The following is a 24,245-nucleotide window of genomic DNA, read 5'->3' on the forward strand; positions in this document are numbered from 1 at the left end:
GAGGAAAATGTTGCTATTCCCAACGGCCTCATCTTTTTCCTCTGTCATTATGCCTTTGCATTTACTGCATTATGTTACCCACTTGCTAGCTTGCTAAATTATTAGTCTCTGTGGCTTATATACACCGATAGTAATGTTAATACTGCCGTTGCTTGGCAGCGGTGTTCTCACAACTTAACCACTTGAACGCCAAGCATATTGTGTACACGACCTCCCATGTTGTAAACACGAGCTCACGAGTTTCATTTGAAGGCACCACTACTACTCTGTCGTAACATTGCACCTTGAACTTTGACCCTCTTGCTCATATATCCGCTGCGCAGGGGATTGTGGGTCAGAATAGCCAGAAAAGCATGCTGGCTTGCTTAAACATCCTGGTATTGGAACGCACAGATGGTCCGATAGGGTTTTATTTTGATAGTCACTCTCCTCATGTGTCATGTCTCGTTTGACTTCCTTCCTTTGCGTGTTTTCCCGCCAGTTTTGATTGTCTGCCTCGCCCTGATTGGCTCCACCTGTCCCTCATTAGCCCTGCACTCACCTCACCTCCTGCCCACTTCCCCATTAGTCTGTCACTTTTTTATACAATAGTCCAGTTTCTTGTCAGTTTATCTTCGTTGCATCATTGCTGTTACCTGCTTCCTGTTTACCTGCTATCTTTCTTCCTGCCTGCCTTTGGACTCACTGCCTGTAAGCCTTTTTTTCATACTAAATCATTGAACTGCACCAGTCTTTCCACCAGTCCTCATCAGTGTTTGGAATCCTTCCCCTGCTCTCCTAACCGCAACAGTTACTGGAGCACAAAAACTCCTGATTACACTGACAAAGAAACTGTCATTATCATGGATTGGTCAAGTCATCTGTAACCCCTTTCTTTAAAAAAAGCAACCAAAAAACATGATTATATAAAGCGATACACCACAGGATCAAGCAGCGGAAGAACCACATTTTTAAAATATAAGTTAAACCTAAAAGTTACATGTGGTAATGAGTTGCCAAAACCCCACATCCCCCCCAGAAAACAGAACATGGTATGGCCTTATCCAACTTTGCTGCCCCAAACAGTAAATCTGCCTTTATTCTATGGATTCTGTGACTCCTCTATACTCTTATAGAATTTTCACATAAGGCCCTTATCCTCCTTTATAGATAAGGCTCTAATGAGACAGTGTAAAAAAAAAAAACAGAGCAATTAGAGCATTAATGGATTTGTCAGTGAAACTGAAGACTGTGAATTACCATGAGTGTGTGCTGACGCCATCTAGTGGGGGTCTGATCTGTCAACTTTTTGGACAGAATAAGAAAGAGGGGGGAGGTGAAGAAAGGGGGGGAGCATTTTTTTGGCATTTGTCCCCTCCTGCCCCAAACATTGACCTCTTGATTCCCAATTAAGGAGCTATATAGTCTGGTGTGGCAAATGAACTGGCAAGATGTGCAAGAGAGCTGCTTGTTGTGTTTTTTAAGGACATGTTGGCCTCTGCACATAAGACAAGCCAAAATGGGCTCAAGCCCAAATGGCCTCCCTCTCTGAAACTATTTGATTTGCGCACACACACACACACACACACACACACACACACACACACACACACACACACACACACACACAACCTGGTACGACTAATCCAATCCAATTTCCGGACCCACATAGGCGCGGTGATTCATTGAGAAATCACGAGAGACAGACTACTGTGGAGCTACTCTGCTCTGTGCTGCTGGTGGCTGTTCCTTCTGGTATTTGTAATATTCCAGTAAGGCACCATTTACGGCTGCGCGCTGTGGGCGCATCAGACGCGTCCGGAGCGGAGGAGCGGCGGAGCGGCGGAGCGCGCTTCCTCTCAAGGGGAAAGAGAAAAAAACGGGGCTTATATATATTGACGTCAAATTGCATGTGTACACTTGCATGTCTGCTGGTATGACACCGGAGCTGCCACCACTTCTTCTTCTTCTTCTTCTTCTTCTTCTGGACCAAACCAAAATGTGCGCCGAAATCCTCAGCAGACAATTAACCCGAGATACCACCACCGCCGCTGGGGCTTTCCAATTAGCCAATAAGGTTATATTTAAAACTTTAATTGACGCTCTGCTTGTAGCAAACTCGGCTGTGAATTCCTGATATAGTAGTGAGGAGAGGAGAGGAAGGGATAGAGAGAGACAGAGAGATAGAGAGAGAGATAAAGAGAGAGAGGAGAGAGAGAGAGAGAGGTTCTGCATCCCGCTGTTGACAGAGAGACCACTTGTGTGCCCGCCGTCACAACTGTGCCAAGAGACGGAGGAGTCTTTTTGAAAGCCACCGGAGCGGACCAGACCGGCATATCAATCAGCGTACCGGAGAGAGACTCCTCCATCGCGAGAAAAAGGATTGTCTTTTAAAAGGTGCGCGTCTGTGTGTGTGTGTATGTGTGTGTGTGTGTGTGTGTGTGAGTGTGGTGGGAAGAGAGAAAGCGAGAGGAGAGATGGCACTTCTTCTTTTCCCGTTTAAAGAAGAAGGGAAGACGGCAACAGTCAGTGGCAAACAAATGTAGGAGGAGAAAAAAAAAAAACACCAGTTCCCCTTCGTGTTGGTGCGCACCGCCGGAGAGACGCGCAGGACCCGCAGGATCATCGATTCGCACTTTGTGATCTTGCGCTGCTGCTGCTGCTGCTGCTGCGTATATATGTGACAAGAAGAGCAGAGAGGAAAACGGGTTGGATTATTAAGGGGTGCTTCTCCCTAAAAAAAACGAAAAATAATTCAATCATGGACACCAGGATATTGTTTTTGCTTGTTTGTTCTGCGGCATTTTTCGCCGGGCTGCAGTGCGCCTCGCCAAGGAGCACGGCGGTGGCGGGGATGGAGCTCTCCTCCGCCGGCAGCAATAATAACAACAGCGGTGGTGGTGGTGGTGGTGGTGGAGGTGGTGGAGGTGGTGGTGGTGGTAGCAGCGGGGAAACTGGAGGAGGCAAAAGGGACTTGAACCAAACCATCAACTCCAGGCTCAAGAGGAAAACCCTGGCTGTGGATTTCGCGGTCCCCTCTCTGTTGCGCTATTACCTGGCGGAGTTCATCCAGAGACCTCTGAACGGAGACTGCCCGACTTTTATTGGATGTTACACGGTGCGCGCAAACTTGAAAATGCACTGCATACCTCTGCAGAAAACCATCGCCACTTTTGCGGACTCCAGGTCCGACCTGATGAGGAACGCAACTGATGGACAACAGCAGCAGCCCTTCTTCTACAAGCGGCCGCTGTCCAAAGTTGTGAAACTGGGCTTGACGAAAGCCAGCAGGAAATCCAACCAAGTCGTGGTGGAAATCGGAGAGGATCTAGTGAGGACCGGGTGCGGGGGGTTGTCCGTGTACGAGGAGGCCCCGGTGCTCAGCCTGGAGATGGACCTCACAACTATTCTGGAGTGGTGGCTCGGAGCGGAGGGGGGCCGGCTCCGGGTCCGGCTCATGCCCGAGAAGAGAGCGCAGGTGCCCGGCATGGAGGACCGCTATACCGCGGCTATACGCGCTGCAGACCCGCGCCTCTTCCTTCAGATATCCTCCAGGGGTGAGTTCATCTTTTTTCTTTTTTTACTCTCCCTCCCTCATCTCTCACTTCTTCTTCTTCTTCTTCTTCTTCTTCCCATGTTGAACACGCACGCACGCACACACACACACACACACACACACGACTCAGCAAGGCCTGATTCATGTTGCTCTGTCACGGTTGCGATTTCGGGTTGCGCTGTGATTCATTTTGGATGTTGGATCCAGTGTGTCTAAAGATGCTGTGTCTGGCTTTCATGGTGAAATGAGCTGGTAAAGACATGTCAGCCACATGGAGGAAGACCTGCTATATGTGTAATGAGGCTGATGGGAAAAATGATGACAGAGGTGTGTGTGTGTGTGTGTGTGCGTGCGTGTGTGTGTGTAAGTGTCAAGGGAAAATACCACTAAAGGGAATCCATGCATTTAGGTCTGTTGCTGTGATCCAGGGGGACTCTCCAGACTCCTGTTTCATTATTGATGCCCACAGCAGCAGCAACAGAGAGATGCACTGCATGTTGATTTAATTCCCAAACTCGCTTTTGATATATTTTTTCCAGTTGGGATCCATGTATGCAGCATCTTTTTAGAGGCTTCTATCGTTATCACTTCTGAAATGTTAATTATTATTTCATTTGGAGGGAAAAAGAGAGGCCTGATAAATAACATGCCAGTACATTGCATAAATGATATCCAAGTTGGAAAAAAAGGCTCCCAGCAGGGTTTTCGGTTTCTCCTTACCTTCTCGGTTCCCCCGAGCCACCCCGTTGCTGAAGGAGGGGTTGGAGATTTAGAAGAACAGGGCTTTCTTTTTTTTTGATTAGGCACAAATTAAGCCGTTATCTCGAAGAAAGCTTTAGCACTCAATACTCCGGGGTCCTTCCCTCGTTCTTCTGAGCATCGGCACAATCAGTGTAATTGCTTAATCACTTTGATGAGGGAGGCTGGCCCGGAAAAATGCAACAGAACCGATCAGACGAAAGCAAAAAGCACAGGCTGGTTTCGGCTGGAAGCTGATATTGTAGGGAGGAAAATCCTCTTGCAGCTGTGTGTGTGTGCATGTAGAAACTAGGGCTGTCAATCGATTAGAATGCTTAATCGCGATTAATCGCATGATTGTCTATAGTTAATCGCGATTAATCGTGTAAATGTACCTTAAAAGGAGATTTGTCAAGTATTTAATACTCTTATCAACATGGGAGATGGCAAATATGCTGCTTTATGCAAACATATGTTTATATTTATTATTGGTAATCAATTAGCAGCACAAAATAGTGACAAACATTGTCCAGAAACCCTCACAGGTACTGCATTTAGCATAAAAAATATGCTCAAATCATTACATGGCAAGCCCAACAGGCAACAACAGCTGTCAGTGTGTCAGTGTGCTGACTTGACTATGACTTGCCCCAAACTGCATGTGATTATCATAAAGTGGGCATGCCTGTAAAGGGGAGACTCATTGGTACCCATAGAACCCATTTTCATCACATATCTTGAGGTCAGAGGTCAAGGGACCCCTTTGAAAATGGCCATGCCAGTTTTTTTTTTGCCAAGATTTAGCACAAGTTTAGCCTCCCTTGCGACAAGCTCGTATGACATGGTTGGTACCAATGGACTCTTCATGTTTTGTAGTTTCGTATGATGTTAGTATCTTCACTCTAGCTGTAAAACGAAGCCCTCTACAACCTAGAAAATCGCAAGTTGCGCTAATGTGTTTAAAGAAATTAGTGGCTTTAAAACAAATGTGCGCGTTAACTTTGACAGCCCTAGTAGAAACACATGCAAACTCAGGGAATGCCTGAGTTATTACATCGTTGTGTTTGTTACTATATTGTGATTTTGGCGAATAATAACACTGTTGGCGTTGTAACAATAGGTTTGTATTAAATGCATCGGTGCGTTTCAACAGTGACTGTTAATGCAAAGACGCACACACACACAAACATGGTTTATACACCTGAAAGCATGTTATCTGAGTGGACCACCCCTGCAGCTCCCAGCAGGCGTTCCAACAACACAGCTGGTAGTGTTTGCAGGTGGGCAGCCAGCTGGGGATGATGTCATTATCTTTTACAGTAGCTGCTTCTCATGAAGTGTCCTTTAGCAAAGCACTGAAGCCTAAAACGGTTCCAGTGGAGCTGCTCAGTGGCTAGTGACTGGTAGCGTCCAGCTGTGTAACTGTGGGACTGGGAAAAAAACAGCATTTGTGCTCACTCAGCAGAACTACCATTCATAAACAAAGGTTTTGGAGTATAAAAAGCTTGGCCTGGGTTACGGCGAGACACCCCAGGGCAAAAACATTGATCGATGTAGAGATTTTGGGCTATTTTGCTTCCATATCGTCATGTCTTGTTTCAGACTAGTGGAAAGAAAACATCCAAAATACACATTTAGGTGTTTATTTTACTACTTTGTCTAAATTCACCAAAAGTTAACATAGCATTTACATATTTAAAAATAGCATTTCAGAAAACTTGTGATACAAAAAATAATTGTCTTAATGTAAGTGATCAACTGGGGAGGTTTCATGGTGATATCTATTAGTTAATATTTTTTTTTTACCGTATTCACCTGTAGTGTCTTGCACAATGTAGGAAGTTTTACATTACATCTTCTCATACTCTGAGTCAGAAATCTCAACTTCGGTAGCACTTAACTTTCCAGTTTCACTCCTATCTACAGTATATTCTGAAGGTTTTCACAGAGGGGTTTATCCATTTATTATTCATAGCCTGATTTATAACATTTTATTCCTAAAGACATGGCAAAAATGGATTTTTTAAGGCTGTTGGCAGTATTTTCTGATTTATGGAGCGATACAAAGAGATATCAAAATTTCCCTCTGTAAAAACCTTTGACTCGAATATGTCAACAAGATAAAACAAGTATTTTGAACCTGGTTTTATCCAGTGTTCAGATTTCTGTTCTGGAAATGTATGAAAATTAGCACATATTTAAGATAAAGCCTCTTTTGCATATCTAAACATAACATTTCAGAAAACGTGTAATATAGAAAGTAAGTGTCTTATTGTCAGTAATTAACTGGGGAAGTTTCACGGTGATATCTATTAGTTAGTTCTTTTTTTACCCTATTCACCTGTAGTGTCTTATGCAAAATGTATGGAATTGTACAATCTTTTAAAGGCTGTTTTCTCTAAATGATGTTTTCTCATACTCTAAGCCATAAATCTCCACTTCAGTTGTCCTTACACCCACCAAACTTTCCAGTTTCATTCCTATTTATATTCTGAAGGTTTTTAAAGAGGGGTTTGTTCATATATCATTCATAGTCTGATTAATAGACCAATTTATTCCTAAAAACATGACAAAAATTTAGTTTTTTGTAAGGCTGTTAACAGTATTTTCTTATTTATGGAGTAATACAAAGAGATATCCAAAATGCCCTCGGTAAAAACTTTTGACTCTAATGTGTCAACAAAATGAAACAAGAATTTTGAACCTGGCTTTATCCAATGTTCAGATTTCTGTTCTGGAAATGTATGCAAATTACCACATATTTGATAAGATATTGCCTCATTTGCATATATAAACATAACATTTCAGAAAACTTGTAATACAAAAAATAATCATCTTAATGTAAGTAATCAACTGGGGAAGTTTCATGGTGATATCTATTAGTTACATTTTTTACCCTGTTCACCTGTGGTGTCTTCAAAATGTATGGAATTTTACAATCCATATCATTAAAAGCTGTTTTCTCAAAATGAGTTATTTTCGGTTGCAGTAAATAGATGCTTAATGTTGTGGATTAAACAAAAACACTCCCTTAGGTTCAGACAATAAAAACACTATAGTAAGGTTCAGGAAAAAAACAACATGGTTGAGCTTTAAAACTACGACATTTGTACAGTGAAAATGACCGAACATTGTGAACACGGGACATGAACGAACATCTGATTGTAACGTGACGCAAGGGAAATTTTGTGGTGATATCTATAAGGTGAAAATTTTACCCAATTCACCTGTAGTGTCTCCCGTTATGCACAGCTCCAAAGACTCGACTACACATATTGTGTTTCTGACTGTACTCCCGAGAAAAATTACATCATCTATCGTATTAGCAGAAATCTTTCCCGAAACATAACCAAGTTGTTGTGTGCCCAAAACTAACCAAAGAGAGAGAGAAAAAAATACCCACACACTGTTGTGTAGTTCTTGTTTTACTCTACAGGGATATATAATATGTCCACTGCAGCTCCCAGCAGGCATTCCAACCTACACAGCTGTCATGGAGATGGTCAGTTATGTATGGTATATGATATATATATATATATATATATATATATATCACCAAGCAACAGCTCCAGCCCCTTGCAACTGTGTGAGTACAGAAAATGGATGCATAGTTTTAAATTGAGAAATAACCAGTAGTGTAATGTATATAAACCTACATCAGGTCACATGGGAAAATGTTTTTAGTAGGGCTTGACGCTAAACATACATACATTGACCAATATTTTAATGTCGGATTTGAATACACAAGGAACACCACTGGTAAGCTACAGAATGATATAAAAACCTAAAAAATAAATAAATAACTGACCCACCCTTTAAAGGGGACATATCATGAAAAACTCACTTTTTCAGTGCTTGAGCTCATACATTTGGGTATCTGGAGTGCCTAACAACCCACAAACTTTGAATTAAGTAAGTTTGTTGTGGGCTATCTAGATCAGAAAACGTGATTCAACAAGCCATGCAGATTTGGCTCCCCTTCCTATATGTCACATGCAGGCTCATTAGAATATACCGCTGACAGCTTGAGAACTACCTTCAAAGAGTATAGAAGCGAAGAGACTTAAAACGCTTACTATATTTATAATATTTTTTTGTTCAACACAGGCCATTTTGGTAGAATATGACAATAGAATGGAAATAATTTAGTTTTACTTTTCTACGGCACATTTTAGGCGGATGTTTTACTGGCGTCCGGTAGTCACTTTCAGTCCAAAATGACGGAAGTGTAGCTCTGCTGCTGGGTGCTGATGTTGCAATTGAACGAAAAATTTACTTTCACTTCTAAACTTATACGTTCTTTGACTACCTTTGGAAAGGTGCACCGTATTTTTCTCGCGAGCCAATCGGAGCAGACTGGGCTTTTTTGGGAGGGGGCCTTAAAGAGACAGACGCTAAAATGGAGCGTTTCAGACTGAGAGTGAATACATGTATATTCAGACAAACCGTTTGTGAAAAATAGTGTTTTTTGAACATTAAAGCATGTAAACATGTTCTTTTAGAAACCCAAAATAAAAAAAATACATAAAAAAAAACTGAAAATGAGCATGATATGTCCACTTTAAGTTGTCAGTATCAATATATTTGTATTTCCAAGTTAGGGACTTTTTTGAAGATTTTGCCTCCTTTTATTGGATGTTCAGAAAGGAAGAAAATGACCGTTGTTGTGGGTAACAGACAGACAGAAATCTACACACTGCAGGTGGACTCCACTGACTCCATAAGCCTCACACCGTATTCCCACATTAGATTACCCTGCCGCATGTTTGCAGAGTCGCACTTATTACCATAAGCGGTTATTACATTATGAGTTTTCTACAAGGCACAACTGTGTTTACACACTGTTGATGCACAAGCCCCCAACACCTCTCACACACACACACACACACACACACACACACACATTTATCTGCCGTCCCTGCACTCTTTCCCCGTCCTATAATACATACTCCCTTCTGCCAGTGTCACACACTCCCTCCTCCGTATAAAATGATTCAACTCAAGGCTCCAGTGTGTATTGTCTCGCTCTATCAGCTTTTTTTTCCACCCATGATTGGCCACTGTTTGGCATTTTTCTGTGTAATATGCGTGCTACACTTGTTTTTCCAGCCTCCGGTAAGATGCCGACTATTAGCATGGAATAAATACCAGCCGTGGCACCCGGAATAATTTGACGATCAAGCAAACGTGCCTACGGGAATCAAGGCATTAAACTCTGCACAGTACATTTATACTTCATGGCCCTATGGGCCCTATGGGGGGAGATCATTAATGAGAAATGCTGCTATGAGTTATAGTGTAGGAGAGGGGGAAAACAGTGCTGGGCAGGTGTGATAAAGACTTGACCTCTACTTTATTAACCTCTGTTATGTTCACCAAGCGCTGCCATAAATAGGTTGCAAGAGAATCATTAAATGATCTCAGCATTAGGAGCTGCAGGAAGTGGGGACCCCTGCTTCATTAACCTGCGCATACCTGCCGCCGAGCTCTTTAAGATGCTCGTGTTCCTCGGCGCGCCATTAGCAAATAGTGTCTCCATAAACAGGACGTGATTGGCGCCCTGAAGTAAAAGGCCGCTAGCATTACGCTCGATCGGAGCAACTGTGTACGGTTCGGGCTCGTCTCACCGTGTTTGCCCCTCAGCTCTGCGCCCGAATGCAAACACACAATTCTCGTGGTTTTTCTATTGAGCGTCCCCAGTCTGCCGTCTCCTTTGAGAGGCTTATAAAACAGAATCCCACTGCGCGGATGCTTTAGCCGTCGGGCAAATATTGCAATTCCTTCAGAATCATAAAGAAAGTCAACAGCAAATTTATAAAGTTAGATTACACGCTTGCTACTTTGTTTACCCTGCGTGGCTTGTGGCCCTTTTTGGAAGAGGTTTCTCCTTGAAAGATGAATACACTTTTAGTTTTTTCTCAAATGCTTTTTCCCTTTTCTCCTGATAAAGAAGCTGGCACATTAGCCTCCAGAGTAGTTATCGTGGTGTTAGTGAAAGGGTTTGAAAGGGTGAGGGTTGCCTTGTTTATTTAAACCAAATTATTAGAGAACAGTTTACTTTGCTGCTTATTTGTATTTAGTTATTTAAATGGGACATAATGAAAAACAAACTCTCTCTTCAAACCTTTGCTACTACACTGAATTTCTATCTCGCTCTTATTAGTTGTTGCTGAACATTGTAGGCTAGATATTAAACTCAGAACAGTAGTTTGGAGGAATGTTTCTTTGGACCTTAACGCTGCATTAATTGATATTTGTGGACACTTGTGGGCAGCAGAACAACCTAAAAATTTGCTAGCAAACATTTGCCTGTTACAAATCCAGCAGGCATGAAGCATTATTCATTTGGAGTTGTGCCTCCCATCATCTGGCGGATGTACTGTAAGTCCAATATTCACTCTCATTTAGCTCTGTTTTCGTCTCCACACACCCCTGAGGGAAATATCTGTATTTTTAGCTGCAAAACGCTCCACCAGCTAGTTGCTAATGTGCGTTTCCTGTTCGGTGTTGGGCAGGTAGCTTACCTGCTACAACTTGAAACAAGGTTAAAGGCGACATATCATGAAAAACTCACTTTTTCAGTTCTTGTGCTCATACATTTGGGTATCTGGAGTGCCTTCCGACCCACAAACAAAGACAACCCAGTCAGTTTTTTGAGGGCCGATAGATCAGAAAATGTGATATAACAAGCCATTCAGATTTGGCTCCCCTTCCTATGTCACATGCAGGCTCATTACCGCCCACGACTTGAGGACTACCTTTGCAAAGGTGCTTCATATTTTTCTCGTAAGCCAATCAGAGCAGACTGGGCTTTTTCAGGAGCGGGCCTTAAAGAGACAGGCACTAAAATGGAGCGTTTCAGACAGAGGTATATTACGACAGACCGTATGAGAACATTAAAGCATGTAAACATGTTCTAGTAGAAAACCAAAATACAAGTAAGAACCTGAAAATGAACATGATATGTCCCCTTTAATGTTCACACTTGAAACTTGAAAACAAGAACACAAAGATGGACAAGTTATTTCATCATTACTTTTTAAATAATTAATATTATTTGAATTACTTAGGTGTATTTTTAACTTTAGCCAATCCTGATGGACTAGTTTTTGCTGTAATACATTTTTGTGTTCATGCCAGTGAAAATCAGGTACCAAATCCGAAATGCACCCAACGGCAGTCAGACCTGATCATAATTACAGTTGAAATGATTAGTCAATTAATCGATTAGTCAAAAAAACAATTTTGATAATCAATAAATTGTTTAAGCCAGTATGCCGAACAATTTCCAGCTTCTAAAATGTGAATATTTGTGGTTCGTCTTTGTTGTATGCGATAGTAAACTGAGTATCTGAGTGTCGGTCAGGCGAAATAGGACATTAGAAAACCCTGCCTTGGGCTTTAGGATATATATTGGCGGCAGTGAATCATTTCTGACATTTTATAGACCCAAAAGATGACTTGATTAACCAAAAATGAATCAGGAGATTAATCAATGATGATAATAATCTTTAGTTGCAGCCCTAGTTAGATGTTGTTGGCTGACTTGGATCACATCCATCGTGGCATCCATCTCCATCGTACTGCTTAAAAACCATCTTCAATCTAATCTTCAGTCCTGAGACGCATGGCAATACAGGACTCAATTACACTGATTTGGAGTGGACCTATGAAAACCTCTAATTAGAATGTCGGGTTGCAACTAATGATTATTTTCGTTCTAGAGTAGTCTGTACATTAATTTATGGAATTATTGATTAATCATTTAGTGTAAAAAACAAATGTCGAAAACATCCATCAAAAGCTCACAGAGCCCAAGGAGACGTCTTTAAATTGCTTCTTTTTTTTTCTGACCAAAAGTCAAAAATTCTAATTTTGAAATGACATAAAACAGCAAAACAAATCCACACATTGGAGAGCTGAAACCAGCAAAGTTTTGCTACATAAATGACAAACGATGAGGTATCATCGTGTACAGAGCATGTGTGTATGGGTATATGCATATGTATACATCTTTTTGTGTATGCATGTATGTATTAACACATTTATGTATATATATATTTTTTTTATCACCTTGTTTTACCACTTTACTATTTTATTATTATTGATATATTCTGTTTTAACAATTACCATATTACTTAATTTCTGCATTTATTGTCTTGTGAAGCACTTTATAATATCTGTTTTGAAAAGTGCTATATAAATAGATTTATTATTATTATTATTATTATCATCAAATAATGATTGTTTTTAGTGCCATTCGAATGTCAGTCCAGACTATGATTTGATTTCTTTGCATTTTGGCACGCTAAACTCTCCATACTTTTATCTTAGTGTCATTTGTGAATTCAGATTTTCTCACTTCTTGAACCAAGAGGGAATAGTTCAGGCTTTTTTTTATTTTTGTGTTAAAGTTGGAGTGGTATCTTCACAGAGTGAGTGTGAGCACTTTGTTTGGAACACAGCTTAAATGTAACTCAGTGACGCGGTGCACCTGTTGACCTTTAATTCAGTCCATCCAGGTGGAAGGCTGCAGAGCCACCGGAAAAGTGACACGACATTGCGAATGAGTGCGCGGACTCGTGGTAATCAATGAGACTCCTGACATTTAAAGCTTGTATCAATCAGCTGCTAATGGGAAAATCAATAGGGAGTCAGAATGACATGCCACTTTATTATTTATGCCTTTCTATGATCAATTCACTCAAGGAGTCGGTGGCGTGTCGCGACACCCCGGCGGACCCTGGACCCCCGGCCTGATCGATACTGCAAGTTGCGGCGAGCATGATCAAGTGCGTGTGTCTCGGCGTTAGCCGCTAACTGGGCGTGACCCCATGACAGAGCGTCTGTAGACGCGACGTCGAGGTGAGAGAGAGCGAGGAACTGGAAATGAAAAGAAGAACCTGCTCTGCCTTTAGGCTTTGTCAGTCTGATAACCAAGTAGTCGTGTAGCAGTGGTGTGTGTCAGGTCTTTCATTGGAAGTCGTCCATTCATTCCTCTTTACAAATGGGAATAATGAGACTTTTACAGCATGTGCAATATAAACACCTTGAAGCAGTGCTCAGAAATCAGTGCTGCTTGACTGAGCTAACCGAGCACAGTGCAATAATATCATTACCGCCCTGCACAGCCACTGTATGCAGTGCTCACATGCACTGTAGGCCCCTCATGAAGCATTGCAACTGTATAGCACTCTCTATTCGGATGGTTCAGAAAAACAGCAGTTCTCAGTGTCGCCACATCGGAAATTTAATGAGCTGCCCCCTGAACCTGCTCAAATTCATTCATGACAGTCACATTCAACGGGGCCGCTGTCAGCGTAACGAGACGGCTGATTCTTCTTGACTTAAAGGGAATGAAGAAATCATTTATTTGGCTGCCTGAGCCAGTGAAAAATTGTACGGGCCTGTGCACCGGCCCTCGCATTAGCTGGCTCCATCTCAAGAGCTCGGGGGAAGCGCAACTGTTGCCCAAAAAGACAAGCTGTTAGCATTCTGCAGCCGGTCCATACTCCAAAAAAATAAAATATGAGATGCCTGCCAGATTGGGAGCTCTACAGATAAACACCCCGACAAAGTAAACAGCAGCTAAAGCCGTTTGCGATATTAATCACCCTCATTGTAGTTAATGCCTGTGTCACTGTTTTGTAAATTAGCAGGAGTCAAGGTGACTTTGGTTGTGATTTTTCTTCTTTTTTCCCCCACTTCTTATTCAGCACTGTCTTCCTTCCCCCTGATGTTTTAGTTATTTATGCCACTTTTTCGTTCCTTCAAAAAACCCGCAAGCTGCCTGTTTGATTAATGGCGATGCTTATAAGAGGCCGCGGCAGCAGGAGTTTAGCTCAGAGCTAGGTGCGGAGAGGAATGCATACTGTACAGGAGCTGAATGTGAAGCTCACACCCTGAGATGCTCCACTTCCATAATGAGAGAGATAAATAATGTGCATAAATGAGTGGTCATACTTTTTTTTCTGGAAGTTGAGCACACTGTACACTGTGTGGATAGCTATTTTTGTATGTGTTTGCCAATTTAAATGCCATGGTGCCACACAGGCCCAATTTAGCTCCTTTGTTTGCCTTTGTAAGCAAGCACCTAGTATAATAAAGGGCCGGTGTGTTGCATTTTTGGGGATCTGTTGGCAGAAATGGAATATAATATTAACAAGTATGTTGTCTTCAGTGTATAAATAACAATTGTGTTTTCGTTATCTTAGAATGAGCCGTTTATATCTACTGAGTGAGTGGGTCCTCTAAACGGAGCCAGCCAGCATGTCTCTACAGCTCGGAACTTACAAACCAAACACCGGCTCTAGAGAGCGCCATTCCCATTTTCATGTTTTCACATCGGCCACCGAAGTTCTCCTACACGCACATGGGAGAAGTTTCAGTTGGGTGCAATCTGCAACCTCACCACTAGATGCCGCCAAATCCTACACACTGCACCTTTAACCCTCTGAGACCCACAATAGACCCGTTTTTGTCTTTTTTAGGGGGGGTTCAGGGGGTCTTTAGGGGTGATAGATAGCAGGTCTAGAGTAGATATCACATAGAAGTGGTGTACATCAACTGAAAGAATACCATTTGTTACACAGATTTGGTGCTAAATTTAACCATTTTTCACCACTTGAGAATTAATAAAAATGATCAATAATCCCTCCATAATACAACATTAAGACACCAAGACCTTGAGGAACACCATAGAAAACAGCATGTTGTGATTTGGTATCAAAAACTTTTGACATTTGGAGATCTCTACATGAATTGCATTTTTCAGCAATTGGATGGCGATCACTTCTGTTTCTGGAAACTGCTCAGTAACCCCTTATTGTCAATGTACCTAGGCAAGCCATCCATCCTCTGAATTCCCTAGGTCTGTAGTTTGTGTCTGTAAAGTTTCATGAGGCTGTGATTATCCTAGAGGTCACCACAGGTCATTTTATACAGTGAGGTCAAGTTTCAAAAAATGGTCTCACTACAATGAAATGGCTTCTATGGGGAATAACATCATCACACATGAATACAACTGGGCTCATTGGATCCACAGGAGTCTCAGCTTTACAGTGATACCCAATTTATGTAATTCCAAGACTGTTTAGGGACCCCAGTATGCAGAAAAATTCAAATACACCATTTTTAGAATAGGTGAAAATAACACATTTACAGTATACCGCATTAAAAAATCTGCATGTTTTTGCCCCAAACTGCATGTGATTATCATAAAGTGGGCATGTCTGTAAAGGGGAGACTCGTGGGTACCCATATAACCCATTTTCATTCACATATCTTGAAGTCCTTTCAAAATGGCTTTGCCATTTTTTCTTCGCCAAAATTTAGCCTAACTTAAGAGCTTTATTTAGCCTCCTTCCCTACCAGCTGGCATGACCTGGTTGTCACCAATGGATTCCTTAGTTTCATGTGATATCTGTAGCTTCTCTCTGGCTCTAAAACTGAACCTACAGCCTCTGAAAGACAGTAAAGTCAGTCGGAATCGCGGGGTGTCAGGGGGTTAAATAAATTAATATACAAGGCGTACATTTTAGCCCTGTGTATGCATATAAGGGGACCTGAAGATTTGACACACTTGTAGTAAGATATCCTGCACACCACAAATCACAGCTTAAAAAGTTGAATCAAATCATCCCTGGCAGAGTCTAAATATAAATAAATCAACCAATTGTAAATGTGAAAGAGCGATTGTATTGGATTGCATTAAACAGAAGTTGCACAGGATATTATGTCCACCCACGTATGTATTTGGTATTATACAACGTTTAGGGTAAATACATAATTTGCAAATGCAATTATTGCACAATGAATTTAAAATCATTTGTTCGCTCTGCAAAGCTTAATATTGTTTTACTTCTCAGTCACCTTTCGAGGGTAGAAATAACCAAACTAATTACCATGTTTGGTAATTGACATTGATATTCACTGCCTGTATAGCTGTGTATGCTTTATACAGGAAACAGCAATGAAATATACAATATAATATACGGAAAAGAGGATTTATGATCCACTGTCACCCTACATATGAGCCATCTTCAGACTTTAGATGATCTTTCGTTTATATTTGTATGTATTCCAAAGACAAATATCTGATGGTCTTCTCTAAATGAGGTCTCTCTGTAGCCATCTGTGTTTCCTGCTGCTTGTGTGCTCTCTCCCCGCACTCGCTTCCTGTCAGCGAGTAACTTGGAGGGAATGAGGAAGAGGAGGGAGGAAAGTGAACGAGAGCCTTAGGTCTCAAATAGACTCATCTTCTAGAGTTGTATCTGAATTTAAATTTGCATAACATAAGGCTCGGCAAATGTACTAACTGAGTAAACAGAGAATATGTGAAGCCATGGGCATATGTAGGCCATAAATCTCTTTGACATTAAAACCTTTATATGCAAAGAATTTCTACATTGTTCTTAGTGGTTGTTGCTGAACAGTGTAGGTTAGATATTGAACTTAGAACAGTAGTTTGGAGGAATCTTTCTTTGGACCTTAAAGCTGCATTAAATTATATTTTTAGACATTTGCCGGCAGCAGAACAAGCTATTAATACTTGATAGCAAACATTTGCCTGTTACAAATCCAGCAGGTATGAAGCATTATTCATTTGGAGTTGTCTCCCGTCATACGGCGAATGTAAGTCCAATATTTACTTTCTTTTAGCTCTGTTTTTGGTCTCCACACCTCCCTAAGGGGAAATATCTGGGTCCTTAGCTGCTAAATGCTCCACCAGCTGGCTGCTAATATGCGTTTCCTGTTCGTTGCTGGGGAGGTAGCTTACCTGCTACAACAAGATTAAAAGGGCCATATCATGAAAAACTCACTTTTTCATATACTACCCCAAAAATTTGAGAACTATATTTGCAAAGGTGCGCCATGTTTTTCTCGCCAACCAATCAGAGCAGACTGGGCTTTTTCGAAAGGGGGGCTTAAAGAGGCAGGCACTAAAACGGAGCGTTACAGACGGAGATTGAATACAGGTATATTATGAAAGACCATATGAGAAAAATAATGTGTTTTTTGAACATTAAAGCATGTAAACATGTTCTAGTAGAAACCCAAAATTCAAGTATGAACCTGAAAATGAGCATGATACGTCCCTTTTTAAGGTAATAACAAAGTAAAGTCTGTGGGCCAGAAAACCAAAACAGTGATCCAAAACTAAAAGGCTCCACAGAGCTTGATGAGGAACTGCAGAGTTGGATGGTAACTCTTTCTAGGTTCATCACTATAAGTGACCCCTTTCACAATTTAATGGAGTATGATATAAAAATATGGATTAGTGCAGCTTTAATGAGCGTGGTATTAAAACTACATCAATATAGAATAGAGTGTTGCATGTCCTCAGAGGTCCTGGAGGAAGACTTTTCAAGCTTCTTCTTTAATTTCTCACAATATTCGGACAAGATGGCAGCACAAAGCAAAGGAGGAGGAATAAAGAAGGAAGCATTTTAAGGACAGTGTAACACACCCCTTGTCTTTCCAGTCCAGTGAAGCACCACCACTAAGCTTTTTCCCCGTTGTCAGGCTGTTCTTGGTTTTTCACACATCTTAAGCCAAACTCACATTTGAGCCAAATCAAACCAGTCCCTGTGACGCTATATAGCCACTGAGCATGAAGCATCAGACGGGAACGCGGAGAGTCATGAAGAACGTTCACCTGGAGTTAAAAAGACATTAATGGATGTGGCGCAGTCGCCATACACACACAAAGCCCGGCTGCCTTAGAGGAGCAGTCTGAGTGCTCTCAGGCCACATCCCCAGCTCCCTTTATGATCGGTAATGGGATTGTTGAGGAGCGCCAGCAGCATCCTCATCACAGGACAAAACCCACTTAATGGGATATGATTCGCCACGAAAGGGCGAGGAAGAGCAGCTTCTCACTGGAACCCACTTATCCCTTGAAACCTCCACACACCCCCACCACCGTCCATTCACCTAGTGGACGCTGGCGTGTCCATTCAGTATCACTCTTAACCATTCCTGTGGCGTGGCTGGATGTGTGTGCGTGTGTGTGTGTGTGTTGTGGAGGCGGAGATGAAGAGACAGAGCAGCAGTGCCATGGGAGGCGCTGTTTGTGGTTTATCGGAGCTCGAGCCCCCAGCACGCTCAGTGGCCTCGACAGGCTCAAGGGGGATGGAGGCACAACTTGTTCGGCTGCTGAGATGGCTGGAAGTGAATCCCGAGCGTCGCCGCCGCTGTTTTTAACTCACCAATGCCTCGAGACGGCTTATCTTCTCAGCTGGAGCACAGAGGAAAGCACTGAAGAAAAGTTTGATGAAGTCTTGACTTCGACTCTGTCAGTTTTGTAGCTCGGCTTTGCTTGGGGAGATTCAGTCTGGCTTTGTTAAGCAACAGTCGCTCATACCAGCTGAGGCAAGAATAAAGAAGTTTAAGTTTTTGTTTTTAAAAAAAGGGATGGATAAAGCCCCCTGAAAAACAGTTAATTTTCTTGTCATAAGGAGTATTGCTTGTAAAAATTGTTGTGTTATGTCCTCTGTAGCTCTGGTTGAGCTTTGTCTGAGAAAATAACCCGTATAATGTCAATGGTTGCATGTAGCATTCAGTGTTTTTTGGAGCTTTAGGGGCTAAAAGTCAGGATATGTGAGCATCTGCTGCATCAGTTTTGGACATTCATGTTTTAATCTGTCTCTAACAAGTCCCCTGACTTTATGGAAGTGCAATACTTTATCAATAAACTTTTAATGGTTTTAATTAAAATAACATATTAATCATTTGAGAAACTAGAAAGCGGCGGAGGGTCTGCATGGATACGACCTGCAACCTCACATTTTAAATCCAAAGTGGTAAAAAAAAATACACATACAGTAAAGTATGGAAACACTTTGGATTTCACACATTGTCAGGAAAAGCAGAACTAGTCATCACGGTTAAAGCTGCATGCTAACTCTGTCATGGACAGGAAACGTTATCGTATTGCGATAACGTACGGTCAAGCCGGCCGCCACTCTCATCTCCGAGGTCAAATCGGCCGACGCTCCAACTGTAGAGCACCCATATACTGACATTTATGTTAAATGCATTCAAACGGCCTCGATGGAGCTGACCATGGATGGATGAAGAGAACAGAGCTGACGGGAGAGCTAGCAACGGACTTAGAGAAGTTAGAGGAAGTATACACGTGTGACTACGTCCGGTTTTCAAAATAAGGTGTTAACAAAGGGAACTGTATATACAAAATACATATATGGAAATAAGATTGATGGATTATATTCACCAGAAGTATAAAACATTATACGTCCCTTATAAATTAAAAAGAAAATACCATTAATTTGTGAGAGAAACGTCTAGATATCTCTGACAACATACATGCTGAAGATCAAACATTTTTATTTTATTTAATCCCCAGAAGCAGGCTCTTCTTCTGGACTTCACTTTTCTATTCCTGCTTCGATAAGTAGTAGAACAAGATGTGCTACTTCTGCAAATATATCAGATTTGAATCAATTCATTGTCAGCCACAGTCTGTCTTCAGCCCTGACAATTTAGATCAATCTGATCAATTATGTGACTTTTTATATTGCCTTGTGTTCATTTGATATATTTTTTTTAATGCATCCATGTCTTATGTAAAGCTCTTTGAATATCTTGTTGAAAGGTACTATACAAATAAACTCGCCTTGCCTACTTCTCTTGCTTTGGACATTCAAGGACCTTTACAAGGGTTGTTTTAATCTACTGCTCCATTTGCTTCTATATTGCTTGTCAGGGGGCTTTTGTTACTGTATCCAAGGGGACCGTGACCTTCACACAAATCATGATGTAGCCAGTGTTAACAGATACAGTGTGTCCATTCATCCCCAGCATGTTCTAAGTTCATAACCAGTGCTCAAAGTGGGCTGGTAGTACCGGCACTTATACATTTTTCTCTTTGGAGTACCGTGACTTTTTCTTAATTTATCAATACAATGTTCACGTCCTCATTTAATCACACTTTTTTTTATCTGCACAAAATGTATCTTAAAGGGAGATTTGTCAAGTATTTAATACTCTTATCAACATGGGAGTGGATAAATATGCTTGCTTTATGCAAATATATGTATATATTTATTACTGGAAATCAATTAACAACACAAAACAATGACAGATATTGTCCATAAATCCTCACAGGTACTGCATTTAGCATAAAAATATGCTCAAATCATAACATGTCAAACTGCAGCCCAACAGGCAACAACAGCTGTCAGTGTGTCAGTGTGCTGACTTGACTATGACTTGCCCCAAACTGCATGTGATTATCATAAAGTGGGCATGTCTGTAAAGGGGAGACTCGTGGGTACCCATAGAACCAATTTCATGCACATATCTTGAGGTCAGAGGTCAAGGGACCCCTTTGAATATGGCCATGCCAGTTTTTCCTCGCCAAAATTTAGCGCAAGTTTGGAGTGTTATTTAGCCTACTTCCTGACAAGGTAGTATGACGGTTTCGACCAATGGATACCTTATGTATTTTCTAGTTTCATATGATACCGGTATCTCCACTATAGCTTCAAAATTGAGCCTGGTACAACCTCCGGGAGATCAATTGCGTTGAAGAAATGAGTGGCGTTAAAACGAATATGTGTTTGAACAAATATAATTAATGAAACATTATTTAAAAGTTTTCTGAATCTGCTCTTTTAGGGCAAACATTTCCAGAAGAATTAAATGTTCAGACGAAGGCTGTGATATGTGTAAATAATAATATAATCATTTAAAAAATCTTCACATTTTCTTGGCGGAGGAGCCCCAAACCCAATATCTTCTTGTACCTTTTATTCACTATCAAACGGTCTATCCTGCTGCATAATATGTAGGAGCATCCTGACTGAGACACTGCTCCTAAAACCTGAATGATACTCTACTAAAGGCTACAAATAACACAGAAAAGCACTTTAACTATTAACACTAAACACACAAGCTTAACCCTATAATGTTTCATTTTGAATATTATTGGAGTATTATAGGCCTACTATAGCAGATGCATAGCCCAAGAATAATAACAGCAAAACAATCACAGCTGATTATGACTGACACAGTATAACATGCTTAAAGAAATAATGAATAAATAGGAATAAGTCGCAAAGAGATTACTGATACCGGCTGATACACACACTAACATGTGAATAAGAGAGTACTGGCACTTGTATCTTTCTCCACTTCAGGGGTTGTAAATGGTGGACTTTCACAATTTGAGCTGAGATACTGAACCGACACTGAGCTTTGCAGTGTGTATTCCCCTTTGTGTGTGAGAGTTGAAAGGTCTGGCACGTATCCCATCTCTCTTGTCTTCAGACATCAGCATTTCAACTGTGTTTGTTTGCTTTTTTTTGTTTGTGCATCTGCACAAGCTGCATACAGCATGTGTGTGTGCGACACGAATGTGAATGTGAGACGGGACCTTGTGCTCATGTGTGTCAAAGTGTGTGTTCATGTCCATGCTTGTGTATGTTTGTGTGTGTTCAATCATGTGCGCATGTCCACTAGGGAGCACTGGGGTGCTTTCAGGCAACACAGAGCCTCCTCCTCCTCCTCCTCTGTGTGATCTTGCTGGAACAGTCAGCTGGAGCCAGCAGCTAGCAGCCACATCAGCAGTGCAACATGGGAAAAAAAAAAAATAAAAAAATCAGCACCTCTGATTTTTTTTTTTGCTCAGTGCCAGCTGGACGACATCGTGTTGACCTTGCCGTGCTTGCACAGAGTCCATGAAATCAAGCCACGACACTGGCCTCCGCACCCTTAACTCCCAACACACACTTTCTCTTGCTACACACACACACACCTTTTTGTACTACTACTACTATTACAGCCTTGACCTTGGTGGTTGTTCTTGTGGCGCTAAATAGAAAAAGAGCACGGGGTCAAAACGAAGGCCTGGGCGAGAGGGAACGGTTCACACACTGGGTGGTGGTGCTGCTGTTGATTGCAGTGCAGAGTTTCATGCTTAGCATAAACGTGAAGGCTTTGCCGACCTGCAAACACGTTGGAAGATAAGACCCCTGTCTTCCTTGGAAGGCATTTGCCATGATGCAAGAAATCACTGTGTGTTGGGCGCTGCCAAAGCTTTACAGCTGCAGAGGCTTTGCAAGAGAGGCTCATCAGCAGGGTGCCACAGTAAATCATGAGCAAAACTAGCGCTGGTTTGTCAGTCCAATTATGTCCGAAATGCCCCTTCTGTTGTGTGCCTTTTGGTTGTGTGCAGCTCTAAAGTAGACACAGACTAGCTGTGATTAGCCAGATGCTAAGCTTTTTAAGCTGCACACTAGTCAGTTAGGTAACATCTTGTATAACCCCCTCACCATTCCGCCCCCTTTTTTTAGAGGGGGATGATGGGGGTAGAAAAAAAGTCAACAGTATTTTGGTAATAGAAGTGGTGTACATCATCTGAAAGCTGGGAACCTGAAGATTAATTTGTGTGTGTCAAGTTGTTCTAGTCATTAATAAGACAGGAATTAATTCATTAATTAATTAAAATAAATTACAAATGTATAAGGGCTTAGAACATTATGATGGAAGTATATGATGGTCATTCCCATGCTCTATTATGTCTCATAAATTGTTGCAGACATTGTTGGGTTGATACCATTTGTTACACAGATTTGGTGCTAAATATAACCATTTTTCACCACTTGAGAATCGATAGAAATTATCAATATTCCCTCTAAAATACCACATTAAGACACCAATACCTTTTAGGAACATTATAGAAAAAGCCATGCTGTGATTTGGCATCAAAACGTTTGACATTTTGAGATTTCTGCAAGAATTGCATTTTTCGGTGATTGGATGGCGAGGTCTTCTGTTCTGGAAACTGCTCAGAAACCCCCTTATTGTTAATCTTGCTAGGAAGGCCATCCATCCTCTGAATGCTCTAGGTCTTTAGTTTGTGGTTGTAGAGTTTCATTAAGCTGTGATTATCCTAGAGGTCAACACAGGTCATTTTATACAGTGAGGTCAAGTTTAAAAAAAAATGGTCTCACTACAATGAAATGGCTGCTGCGTTAAGAAAAATCATCACACATGAATACAATTGGGCTCATTGGATCCACAAGAGTCTCAGCTTTACAGTGATACCCAATTCATGTAATCCAAGACTGTTTAGGGACCCCAGTATTCAGAAATATTCAAACACACCATTTTAGAATAGGCAAAAATAACATATTTATACTGCATTCAAAAAACTGCATGTTTTTTGCCCCACACTGCATGTGATTATCATAAAGTGGGCATGTCTGTAAAGGGGAGATTCGTGGGTACCAATAAAACCAACTTACATTCACATATTTTGAGGTCAGAGGTCAAGGGACCCCTTTGAAAATGGCCATGCCAGTTTTTCCTTTGCAAAATGTAGCAGAACTTTGTAGCGTTATTTAACTATCTTTTCGAGCTAGTATAACATGGTTGGTACCAATGGATTCTTTAGGTTTTGTAGTTTCATACCAGTATCTTCACTCTAGCTTGAAAACTCAGCAACAACCTCTGAAAGACAGAATAGCAGCCGGGCCCACCGGGGGGCCGTCGCAGTGTTAAGGGGGTTTATAAGCAAATAAGAAAAAGGGTCAGATGTTTCAAGTTAGCCCCCCTTATTTCCTTTTCACAATCCTTTGAAGGAGGCTGCCGGAACGCTAACGTCAAATGCATCATGAAGCGATATCAGATACCCGTGGTGAGTGGGTGTCAGGGATAGTGAACGGGCCAATGTGTAATCTGACTGTGGTGACACAAGCACTTTGAGAAACATACGATTCAATCTTTTCATTCTCGCCTGGCGTTCCAAAGAAAAATCCTGACTCGACTGTCATGTACTCTTGGATCCGCGCTTCAAGTTTCCACGGGGGCAAAGCCGCTGACTGACAAGCATGAGAGGGGGCTTTATCTGTCACCTTACAGGCAGTTCATTATAAAAAAATGCTTGGCTACCGCTGCACTATCACGGGAAAAGATGGTGAATGCAGCTGCCTTTAGGTAAAAAAAA

The 24,245-nt window shown here is 41.5% G+C and overlaps 1 protein-coding gene across 3 annotated transcripts in view; it reads left to right on the plus strand.

Moving 5' to 3' along the window:
* Positions 1-1,770: 1,770 nt before the first annotated feature.
* The window catches only part of alk (ALK receptor tyrosine kinase), a 474,023-nt gene continuing 451,548 nt past the window's right edge, over positions 1,771-24,245 (plus strand). For 2 of the 3 annotated variants that reach the window (XM_037746863.1, XM_037746865.1), the window contains exon 1: positions 1,771-3,536. In XM_037746863.1, the coding sequence (XP_037602791.1) occupies positions 2,741-3,536 (796 nt within the window). In that variant the 5' untranslated portion in view covers positions 1,771-2,740. The remainder of the gene's footprint in view (positions 3,537-24,245) is intronic. The other variant, XM_037746866.1, reaches the window with a different exon arrangement.

This window comes from Sebastes umbrosus, chromosome 16, assembly GCF_015220745.1.
Source record: "Sebastes umbrosus isolate fSebUmb1 chromosome 16, fSebUmb1.pri, whole genome shotgun sequence".
Classification (NCBI taxonomy): Eukaryota; Metazoa; Chordata; class Actinopteri; order Perciformes; family Sebastidae; genus Sebastes; species Sebastes umbrosus.